The sequence below is a fragment of the Protomyctophum bolini genome (assembly GCF_963924005.1).
Source record: "Protomyctophum bolini genome assembly, chromosome: 4".
Taxonomy (NCBI): Eukaryota; Metazoa; Chordata; class Actinopteri; order Myctophiformes; family Myctophidae; genus Protomyctophum; species Protomyctophum bolini.
This window is the reverse complement of record NC_137865.1, coordinates 3545989-3558241: the sequence shown is the minus strand read 5'-3', so window position 1 is coordinate 3558241 and position 12253 is coordinate 3545989. Positions and strand designations below refer to the sequence as shown.

The following is a 12253-nucleotide window of genomic DNA, read 5'->3' as shown; positions in this document are numbered from 1 at the left end:
ACACACTCCATATTTGGACGTGAGCACTTACTATGAGACCTAGCAGATCATGTCTGTCCGTGCGTGCGTCTGTGTGTCCCCCCTTTGTGCCCATATATGGAGCTGAGTGATTTGTTTGTGATTGATGCAACACACTCCATATTTTGACGTATAGCTGCTTTGGGGACTCCTTATATGGTTAAAAAAAGAATAACTTAAAAATAAATCTTTAAAAAACCCAAATATGTACGAGCTGCGTTCGCTTCCCGCGTTTGCGCGTCTTACTGGTAAGTACACTATCCAAGTCAATATTCATAGCCCTAGAAAACAGCATACAGTTTAACTTGCATTTAAAACGAGTCTCAGCTCAACCATGGCAGGGCATCCTGGAGAGTATTAAAAGCAAGCTGCAGATTCTTAACGGCAACCTCAACAGAATTGGCAACACAATATAAAACTGTGTCGTCCGCGTAAAGATGGGATTGAGTGGAAACAACGTAATACTTCCTACAGTTAATATGAGAACTTATTTCTAAATGAAATAAAATAATGACTGTTTTCATCAGCCAGGGATCCTTTTAAGGCCCGCATCTACACGTCCGCCTCTGCTCTGAGATTATGAAAGATCTGAGATTATGAAAGATCACATAATGCCACAAGGGTGGCACAGGGGATGGGCACAGTGTTGTGAAATATTATGTAATGCCATGTGGTGGCACAGGGGATGCCACACCATGCACTGTGTATAAAACGTATAAGAACTGGACAATGGGTTTTTTAGAGAATGGGTGCGGCGGGGGTGAGACAGAGGACAGTCATGAGGGTTTCTTTAGTCCTACGCCTGCTTTCATATTTGATATTGTTCTCTTACTTCTCTCCTCTGTGTTGTTCTTCCTCCTCGTCGTCCTCTTCTTGTGAGTTGCAGGCACTGTTTAATCTCAACCGATTTTACGAGTCTGGAGACGTGGTTCTGGGAGGGTTGTTTGATTTCAACCTCTCACCCGTCTTCCCTGATCTGTCTTTCACCTCCAAGCAACTGGACCTCATTTGCTATGGGTGAGTATATTTCTTTTTGACAGCAAAATGTTGAGCCTTTTGTACTTTTGCCCTTATCTCGTATCGCTACACTTATTTTTTCAATTTTTTACTATTTTAAGGCCTGACATGCAGTTTTTCAGAAAAAATGTTAGTATTTAGAAGCCTTTTTTTTTAATCGACCTCAGTCCAAAATGGGTTAAAGTGTCATTTTGTGTGCTATACAGTTTCAGCATTGACGTGTTCAGGCAGGCCCAGACCATGGCTTTTGCCGTGGCAGAGATCAACAGCAACCCCGGCCTGCTCCCCAACGTCACGCTGGGATATAGCATCTACGACACCTGTTTCACGCTCGGCGTTGGGTTCCGTGCCGCGTTGTCTTTGGTCAGCGGGAGAGAGGCACATTTTCTATTGGACGACAGCTGTGTTGGCTCTCCGCCGGTGCTCGGAATTGTGGGCGCTGCGTCCTCAGCTAATTCTATCGCCATATCTAGTGTAGTAGGTTTGTACAGCGTGCCCCTGGTAAGTTTACTACTTGAACCCCCCCCCCTTTTGCCATCACCTATTGATGATATGCGCTTATTCATATTTATTGTTTTCAGGCAGAAACCTTTTTATATTATTTATATATTTGATCAATCATACTACAGCATCACACAAAAAATGCATCAGAAGTAGCAGGTCAACAAGCTCCAAACACAGTACAAAGCTACACATTTTTGGGCTTATGGGTACGTTAACGTATACTTTGCCTTTGGAATGGGGAACACGGCTAAACCTGTCCCCACCGCTGCCACCAATGTGGCACAATGAGGCACGTAGTAACGCAGCACCGTATAGCCTACACTAGCAGGGGTACCCACACTTTTTTCACTCGAGAACTACTTTTAAACTGACCAGCTCAACAAGATCTATACCCACCCACAAAAATATTATCCCATTGCTGAAAATAGTTTACCACTTTACCTGAGGCGTTAGATATATGACAAACACACTAAATAGAAGGGCAAAATGGAATTGGCATAGGATTTTCAACTTTGTAATGTTTGTCTGCAACACTCTTGAAAACAATGTATTGCTTTGTGGGTTTGAGCTGACATGTCCTTTTTATGTCATGTATCAATCAAGTCACCTTCATTGGTAGATGCCAAAAAAGGTTTTGTATTATATATTTTAGGAGCATGTCATGTGGTCTACTTGCACAACCTACAGTATGTGATCTACTTGTAGATCGCGATCTACCTTTTGGGCACCCCTGGCCTACAGTAACAGTATTGTTACAGGACATATGAGGGTCTACCCGACAGAGACGATATACACAGTATAATATGACGTACATGTATCGTTGCAATGCCCTTCTACAGTACTTAGTCATACAGTATAGGAGTATATAAGTATGGCAGTTTTTTTGTCACGTTTGTGTGACACTGTGTGTAAATCAAACAAAAGTTTCCACCCGCATTATGCTTGAAAGAGATACGACATTAGCAGAGCAGGCAGATTTCAAATGTAAGTTTTCATAAGGTCAGAGTGCAATGCATCTGTGTTCCAGGTTGGATTCATCCTGGCCCCGAGAGCAGGAATTCTTAGGCCCTGAGTCTCATGGTCACATATAGGCATATATACCGTATAGTCTAATGGGGAGTTTGAAATCGAAGTCAACATTAACACATTACCATTTCATTTAAACTAGACCTGTACGTGACTGTCTGTCGCAGTCGGCCACCGGCCTACTCGGGAACGATGCAACTTTTGGAACCTATAATGATATACGTTGTCATATAGCACCCGTTTTAACTGTCAGCCGGTTGTCCCACGTGGAGATCTGTGCGTGTGCCTGTGTGTGAATTCAAGACTGCAAACTTAAAAAGTGTACTTGGCAATCAATTCGGCACCACTGATTGCCAGAGCCTGATTGGTTGAGCCTCAATTGGCTGAGGCGGCATGCAGAGGCTGGAAATTGCACAGGTGAAAGGAGATGGCATCATTAGGCCCTGCACTGGCAGAGCCTGGCCAGAGCCTTTTGATACCGGGCACTGCACTCCCTGTGGGGGGTGTGGGAACGCGCGTGTCGAATGTGAAGTCGGTGGGTCAAACGGTTCTCGAGTTACGTGCATTACAACCGTACACACACGTACACACACACACACACACACACACACACACACACACACACACACACACACACACACACACACGCACACACACGTACGCACGCAGAGACGTGGCGCATTATATAGTAGATCAATCATTTCTAAGAAAGAAATGTAATGCAGGGATGATGCCTGAATGAGGCACAACGATATTAGGAGGTATATATATAGTTCCGGCAAATATCTTGGAGTCACTTTCACTTCTGTGGTGTTGAGCACAGTGACAGTTGAGTGGAGCATGAAAACAGCCTTGTCAGCTCACTCCTCTCACACGCTTTGCTTGCAGGGGAAATGGAACAAAAAAATCACACCCCCTCCCCACCTCTCCCTCTCTCTCTCTCTCTCTCTCTCTCTCTCTCTCTCTCTCTCTCTCTCTCTCTCTCTCTCTCTCTCTCTCATATTAGCAGCCAACAGTGCAGCACTATCCCCTACTCATAGTACTGGTGCTCATTAACCTACAGATGAAATTTAGCTTTGGCTATAACTCTGGCCCATTTACATTGATGTGAAAACTGACATGTTGATTAATGAGCGTTGTCCCTGTCAAATAAATAAATAAATAACCAACACATAGGCGGACACACATAGGTGCATAGGTGAAAACGGACATTGCTGTTCCTTGGAACCACTAAAAAAAAGAAAAAAAGTGTCATATTACAGAACAGATGTGTCCTTTTTTCAGATAAGTTACTGGGCCATGTGCTCCTGCCTGAGTGACCGGAATCAGTACCCATCCTTCTTCAGAACCATCATAAGTAGTGCCATCCAGGTGAACCTCTCTAAAAGTATAGTACATGTTCCACACCACACCACACACACACACACACACACACACACACACACACACACACACACACACACACACACACACACACACACACACACACACACACACACACACACACACACACACACACACACACACACATGACAAATACATCCCTCTAGTGAATGTAATTGATATCACATATGTCACCTCTCATATGATTGTGATAAAGATTGGATAAAGATTTCTTTCTTAGAATTGTCTATTTGTACGTCTTTAAATGTTTTGATGAATTGAACAAGGTGGACCCCGATCTTGTAAACAAGTGTAATGGTTCATTGGGTCGTCCACTCACATTTAACAGCTTTATATTGAGTTTGTGCTTGAAATGTACTGTAATTCTGCAAACTGTTAATACATATTTCAATCAATCAATCAAAAAATACCTTTTAATTAGTGGAATCTATAGATTCACTGATTTGCGTAGACAGACAGACAGACAGACAGACAGACAGACAGACAGACAGACAGACAGACAGACAGACAGACCGACCCTGCAACGGAACTTTCAAAGAGATCAAAGATTCACCAGCATTTTTTTCATTCTTTTCATTTGATCAGGTGCGAGCTATACTCCAGATCATGAGACGGTTTGAGTGGACGTGGTTCGGACTGCTGTTTATCGATGACACCTATGGCCACGACGCGGGCCACATATTCCAGACTGAGCTGGCCCAGTCCGGTTGGGGTTGCCTGGCGTACGCGGAGGCCACACCCTGGGACAGCGACCCCGCCGAGCTGCAAAGAATTGTCTCCGTGATGAAGAAGTCCACAGCGCGCGTGGTCGCCGTCATTCAACACGGGATCCGTGCACTTAAACTCATGGACGAGGTCAGATCAGGGACGTGCACACACATAGACATCAAAGGGGGGCTTCGGCCCCTATATCTGCCCTTTTACCTGTCTGTAAAACGACTGCCCTCTCCAGACCACGAATGTAGCATTTACTAATGGTGAAAGAAATGCAAATGCCACTCCTTTCTATGCCATGCCGGAAGGCAGCATTCAGGAGAATATTGCATTTTTTTCCCCCCGAAGTCTCCTGAACTTGAACACAGTATTTTTTGCGTTGAACACATTTGTTTAGAAATCCATGTCGTTGCACACCTGCATCTCCACTAGCTAAAGAGTGCTGGGTTGCGCCCCGAAAACAGCTGATCTACAAGCTCTCAACGTGCCACAGCGCAGCGTTGTGAGCTTGTAGATCTGCTATTTTTGTCCAAAAGTGCCCTCTTACGGGATTTCAGCCCCTGCCCCTCTAACACTCTCTGCACGTACCTGGTTATGATCACACTGGCAACTCACACCATATACTCAACTCAATCTGAAATGAGTCATATCGACGTGAAGACATTTCACTTTCATAAGCCTACAGTATACAGACACATAGGTTTCTATTTAATTGCAAGCATTTGGTTAATTGCGTACAATCATACACAATTTGATCACAATTAAACGGCAATGCAGGAAAATATGTTTCCTTTTGCACATTCTAATCACGTTTTCTCCTACACTTTCTTCTTTGCACGATAAGCAAATAAACCATTCAACACTTTTTTAAACTAAGGGCCGGTTTAGCGCCACCACCAGGAGGCAGGTTTTTTTTTCAAACCTGACATGGCGGAGACCATGTGCTCGGACTAAGGAGCACTTTTCTAGTTAGTTAATTGTCGTTGTTGATTGTTAATTGTTCACAATCAACAGGTGGTGAAGCAGAAGGTGACAGGTTTGCAGTGGATAGCTGGTGTGGATTTCTTAGCAGACCCAAACCTCCAGGATCCTCGTTACATGCCCTACCTGAGAGGCACCCTGGGTGTTGAAATACACCGTGGAGAGATACCGGGACTCGAGGACTTCTTGTCGAAAACACATCCTGGCAATGACCTTGGAAATAGCCGTGAAAATATCATAGTGAGCCGCTTGTTTAAGTTCTATGTTCAAGGTTATATTTATATTGTGTAGAGGTAAAATGCTGTTTAGATTAGAATGGAGCTAGTCGTTCTAACGCCGGTATTTTAGTACATCCAAACCTTTTCTGTCCCAAATCGTTTACGTGTCCTGGTACTCACATGTATGACGGCACTCCATCTTTAAATATTCACAGGGTATTATATTTCTGATCAAGTTTTAATTCTCTTCAGGTGAGGCAGTTTTGGGAGCACACGTTTAAGTGTAAATTTGCACCCCTTCCGTCAGAGTGGGCGGACGCCGGTGGGAGGGTGTGCACTGGACAAGAGGACCTGGGGACAGCAGAGACCACCCTGCTGGACGTGTCTGACCTCAGGATAGAGGTGACCGTGTACAAGGCTGTGTACGCTGTGGCCCACGCCCTCCATGACATGCTGCAGTGTGTGCCAGGAAGAGGGCCTTTCACTGGGCACAGCTGTGCCAGTTTACAGACAGTCCAGCCATGGCAGGTGTGTGATATTATAACAAACTGTTTATTAGAGATATAATTATGAACTAGACTGTGTGGTGCCCGTGTTGTGATGTCAGAACAGGCCAGATCCATATATGGAGGTGATCAGGTCCAGAGGCTTTTTGTGAACTGAAACATATCATTATTACGTCACCATCGAGAGCCAGTTATACCCTGGCATTGGTACATATCTTCATCACGTCATCGAGAGCCAGTTATACCCTGGCATTGGTACATATCTTCATCACGTCATCGAGAACCAGTTATACCCTGGCATTGGTACATATCTTCATCACGTCATTGAGAGCCAGTTATACCCTGGCATTGGTACATATCTTCATCACGTCATCGAGAGCCAGTTATACCCTGGCATTGGTACATATCGTCGTCACGTCATTGAGAGCCAGTTATACCCTGGCATTGGTACATATCTTCATCACGTCATCGAGAGCCAGTTATACCCTGGCATTGGTACATATCTTCATCACGTCATCGAGAGCCAGTTATACCCTGGCATTGATACATATATCTTCATCACGTCATATGCAGCTATACGGGACATACGCATCAAACGACCCAAGTAACCACAGTATACTGCTAGTAGGCCATTTATGGTCTACTTGTGTGCAACACGCAAGTAGGCACTCGACAGAGTGCCGTTCTAGTTATGTATGTGTCCCTTTTATGTCCATATATGGAGTTAATTGTCAAGTATGTTCAAATGAGGCTTTCGTGCTGCAGTTCTGGATAACCTGAAATTCAGAGTATACCCGTTCCACCCATCTGTCTGTGTGTTTATTATTCCTATATGGAGTTCTGTGTGAGTGTTGTGATGTCAGAACAGGCCAGATCTTATGGAGTTCTGTGTCAGGCACATGCCCAGAAATGGAGTTTTTCAGATCAGGCAAGCTCAGGCAAGCTCCATATATGGACCCTGGTCAGGGGCCCTGTCCTAGATCCCGGGCAGAGGCGCTTCTGTCCAACCGTCGGTCCGATCGACTCCGGGCACTGCACTCCCTGTGGTGGTGTGGAATGCGTGTGTCGAATTTGAAGTCGGTGGGGCGAACGGTTCTCGAGTTACGTGGATTACAATACACACGAACGAACGCACGCACCCACAGACAGACAGACAGAGACAGATAATATAATACATAATGAATATTAAACTGTATTGCCAAATTTCTTATAGTGATAATACATCATACTAATTGGTTTTCTTTTCAAATATAATCCCATTTCTCAATGCACCTACTATGGTTGGGGAAAAATAATATGCATTGTTTGTTTAAATCGTGTCTCTTGCTCTTCGTAATTCTGTTCGTCGCCTTTTCTAGCTTGTGTATTACCTGGAAAAGATCAACTTCACCACATCGTTTGGTGATCAAGTGTCATTTGAAGAGAACAGCGACGCCTCACCAATCTGTGATGTCATGAACATGGTGTGGCTCCCTAATGGAAGCTCAGAGGTTCAGTATTTAGGCGTGTACAAGACGTCGGTCTCTGGAGATGAAGAACTCATCATTGATGAAGACAGCATCTTCTGGAACTTTGAAACCAAAAAGGTTGCTATGGCTATACAATACCTAATGTTGATGTTGTTGAATGTAATTTAGTTTGGACTCAAACTGATTTCCTCCGTAGCCACTTCGGTCAGTGTGCAGTGAGAGCTGCTCCCCTGGAACCCGTCTAGCCAGAAGGAAAGGAGAACCTGTCTGCTGCTTTGACTGCATCGCTTGTTCTGAGGGAGAGATCAGCAACGAGACTGGTAGGTTTACATTGTATATACAGAAGCTTATCTTTAGGCTGGAATGTCTGTGACCTTAATCGTCTTTCCTTTGCTAGACTCTACAGAGTGCACCAGTTGTCCAGAGGACTTCTGGTCCAGTCCCCAGCGTGACCACTGTGTCCCAAAGAGCGTGGAGTTCCTCTCCTTCCATGAGGAACTGGGTATCTCCCTGACAACCATCTCATTGTTAGGCACACTTACCTGTGCCATTGTGTTGGGAATTTTCATCTACCACCGAGAGACACCCATGGTGCGCGCCAACAACTCAGAACTCAGCTTCCAAATTTTGATGTCACTCAAATTGTGTTTCATGTGCTCACTTCTGTTCATTGGACAACCCAGACTCTGGACTTGTCAGCTGAGGCATGCAGTGTTTGGGATCAGCTTTGTGCTGTGTGTCTCCTGCATCCTGGTAAAGACTATGGTGGTGTTGGCCGTGTTCAAGGCCTCCAAGCCTGGGGGTGCAGACATTATGAAGTTTTTCGGGGCTATGCAGCAAAGAGGGACAGTTCTGGCTCTCACTTCCATCCAGGCAATAATCTGCATAGCCTGGCTTGTCTCTGCCTCACCAACTCCTCATAAAAACACACAATACTACAGCGATAAGATAGTCTATGAGTGTGAAGTGGGATCAACAGTTGGTTTTGCAGTGTTACTAGGTTATATTGGTTTACTGGCACTCCTCAGCTTCGTCTTAGCATTCATGGCACGGAATCTTCCAGACAACTTCAATGAAGCCAAGTTAATCACGTTCAGCATGTTGATCTTCTGTGCCGTGTGGATAGCCTTCATCCCAGCATACATCAGCTCTCCAGGCAAATATGCAGACGTAGTGGAGGTATTTGCTATTTTGGCGTCTAGTTTTGGCCTTTTGGCGGCATTGTTTGGGCCAAAGTGTTACATAATGCTTTTGAAACCTGAGAGAAACACTAAGAAAGCCATCATGGGTCGTGCTGCCAGTAATACATAAGCCTGAAAATGTTTCTCTTAAAGAATCTGCACTATCCACACGTTTCACAGATTTAATTTATTTGCTAAATAGTTACTGTATATCAATTTTAAATCATTGAATCGTATCGTATCGCCATGAATGAGCCAATATCGTCCATGTATCGTACAATTTACAATTTACAATTTAGGCATTTAGCAGACGCTCTTAATCCAGAGCGACTTACATTAAGCAAGAACAAAAGCATGGGAATACATCACATAAAAACATTCATCATGAAACATGCGTAAGCTAAGAAAGTAACAGTGGAATATCTATATATTGAAATTTATACGTATAAACTTTATATATATACTACTATGCTATACATATGTACTATGGCGTGCTATGACTATATACAATGCAATTCTAGTGCTGTCTACATAACATGCTATAAGTCTGTTTCAAATGCTATCTAAGTCTACAGAAGTGCTATCTAGGGTAGAGTAAGTGCTATGGGCCATGATGGAGTCTGAAAAGGTGGGTTTTCAGACTACGGCGGAAGATTGGGAGTGATGCTGCAGTTCTGACTGCCATGGGAAGTGCATTCCACAGTTTTGGAGCCAGAAGGGAGAAGAGTTTGGGACGTGTGGAGCGTTGTCCCGGCGTTTTTAGTGAGGGTACTTCCAGCTTCCCTGCGTTAGCTGATCTGAGTGCGCGGGAGGGTTTGTAGGGTTCAATCATACTTGCAAGATATGGGGGAGCCATGCCTTTGGTTGCTTTGAATGCCAGCATCAGAGTTTTGTATTCTGTGCGGGCAGCGACCGGGAGCCAGTGGAGGGAGCGGAGCAGGGGGGAGACATGTGAGAATTTTGGCTGGTTGAAGACCAAGCGAGCTGCGGCATTTTGGATCAGCTGGAGAGGCTTAAGTGCACATGCTGGTAGGCCAGTAAGGAGGGAGTTACAATAGTCAAGTTTTGACAAGACTGTTGTCTGGATTAGGAGCTGGGCTGATTCCTGGGTGAGGAACGGTCTAATTCGTCGTATGTTATAGAGTGTGAACCTACAGGATCGAGTGACAGCTGTGATGTGAGCTTTGAACGAGAGCTGACTGTCCAGGACAACACCAAGATTCCTGGCTGTTGGGACAGACGTTACCAGGGCGTTGTCTACGGAAATAGTTAACTCCCGCATAGGGCAGGACTTAGCTGGGAAGAAGAGAAGCTCAGTCTTGTCTGGGTTCAGCTTGAGGTGGTTGGAGGACATCCACTGTGAGATGTCAGCCAGGCATGCCGTGATGCGCTCTTCCACCTGAGTGGCAGAAGGGGGGAAGGATAGAAACAGTTGTGTGTCATCGGCGTAGCAGTGATAGGATATATTGTGGGCAGAGATGATAGTGCCAAGGGATTTAGTGTACAGTGAGAAAAGGAGGGGACCAAGTACAGATCCCTGTGGGACCCCAGTTTGGAGGGTTCGGGGGGATGATAACAGACCTTTCCAGGAAACCTGGTAGGTCCGTTCGGTGAGGTAGGAGGAGAACCACTTTAGTGCCGTTCCACCGATGCCTAGATCCGCTAGGGTGTCTAGGAGCAGCTGGTGGTTCACTGTGTCAAATGCTGCCGATAGGTCTAGGAGAATCAGTACTGCAGAGTGGGAAGCAGCTTGGGCAGCATGTAGTGCTTCTGTGACTGCCAGCAGGGCAGTAGCATCGTAGCATCGTAGCATCAACCATGTATCGTGATGCTCATCGTATCACTGTTAAAATGTATCGTCACACCCTATAGTAATTTGTTATGGGCGCGTTCGGAAATAGCACACTGTGCAATGCAAACTAATAGGCAAGTGTGCTCCGGTGCGGTATTTCCGAACGCTCCCTATAACTCAGATCAAAGCTGCAAAACAGCCTGAAAATGTTGACTTTGTGGTCATTCTGTCATATATGCAAAGAGGTTAGAGCCTCTTGCAAACAACAAACCAGTGTTTTCCGTTTGCATCTGGTGTTTTGTTTGAGAGAATTCCTTTTAAGGTGCTCCTAAACAGGCAACGAGCAGGCATATCTTGCTGCTGCACTCTGGGAGATGTAGTTTCTGAGGTCTGGGGGATGTCATGCTAGCTTATATCTACGAGCTCACAATGTGCCAATTTAATTGGCTTTTTTAACTATTCAAAAATGTTTTTCAAAATAGTAGAAAAGGGTAAAGTAGTTTAGGGATAGGAATTAGGAATTAAGACCCCTCACCTAACCAATTCCCAGCCTCACTCAGACAATTGATTGCCATGGCAACCCCACACCTGCCATTTGATTACTTAACCAGTCCACTTTTCACAGTCAGTTTGCACTCTTCAGACACAGGTGTCCATATGGGACAACTTGCATCGTTCCCAAGTAGGCCGGTGGCCGACGGGGCACAGGTGTGAATCATGGCCATGGGACTGAGCGGCTTTACCGCATAGGCATACCTGAAGCAAGAATTTGCTACATTTCTTCTGTAACAGGAGTAGGCTTTTATGTCCCCACACGTCTCATATTTGCCATTGACAATGAAAGGAGAAATTAGGTCAAATGTCCGCCAAATATGAGGTAAATTTGTGACAACACAAACATTAAAGGCCATTGACAATGAAGGGAAAATGAACGTCATATGTGTAGACGAGCAAATGGGCTAACCATCACATGAATTCAGTTGTTCATGAGATGATGTATGATGATGTATAATGATAAGAGCGCCCCTCACTTCACACAGTTGGGATTTGTTGTCTACATCACCAGCACACCGCCAATATGGAATATGAAGAAAAAATATTTATAATTGTGACTGACTAGATCATCATCCCTTTTTATGCCTGCTCACTCACACACACACAGACGTAAACCCATCCTCTTCGTCATAAAGGATGTGGCCTCCTCTGCATTGATGCTTCTAAGAACACTAAAGAATGTAGTAAAACAGTAAAACAGGGTCAGCTCCTTGCAGATCCATTGTGTAAAAACAAGAAAGAAAGAAATCAAAAAAGCCACAAAGATGTCTCTCTGTCTGTCTGTCTGTCTGTCTGTCTGTCTGTCTGTCTGTCTCTCTGTCTGTCTGTCTGGCCTATGGGTTAGAGGAGCCCATTGTTGTCGAAAGGT

General features: G+C 44.8%; 1 protein-coding gene across 1 annotated transcript; it reads left to right on the top strand.

Moving 5' to 3' along the window:
- Positions 1-1275: 1275 nt before the first annotated feature.
- Positions 1276-9168, top strand: LOC308313821 (extracellular calcium-sensing receptor-like; the record flags this gene model as incomplete). Its single annotated transcript, XM_080761150.1, has 8 exons — positions 1276-1536; positions 3850-3936; positions 4555-4824; positions 5698-5806; positions 6190-6410; positions 7747-7974; positions 8054-8177; positions 8255-9168. 8 exons carry the CDS (start codon positions 1276-1278, stop codon positions 9166-9168), a joined length of 2214 nt encoding a protein of 737 aa, XP_080617276.1.
- Positions 9169-12253: the final 3085 nt, after the last annotated feature.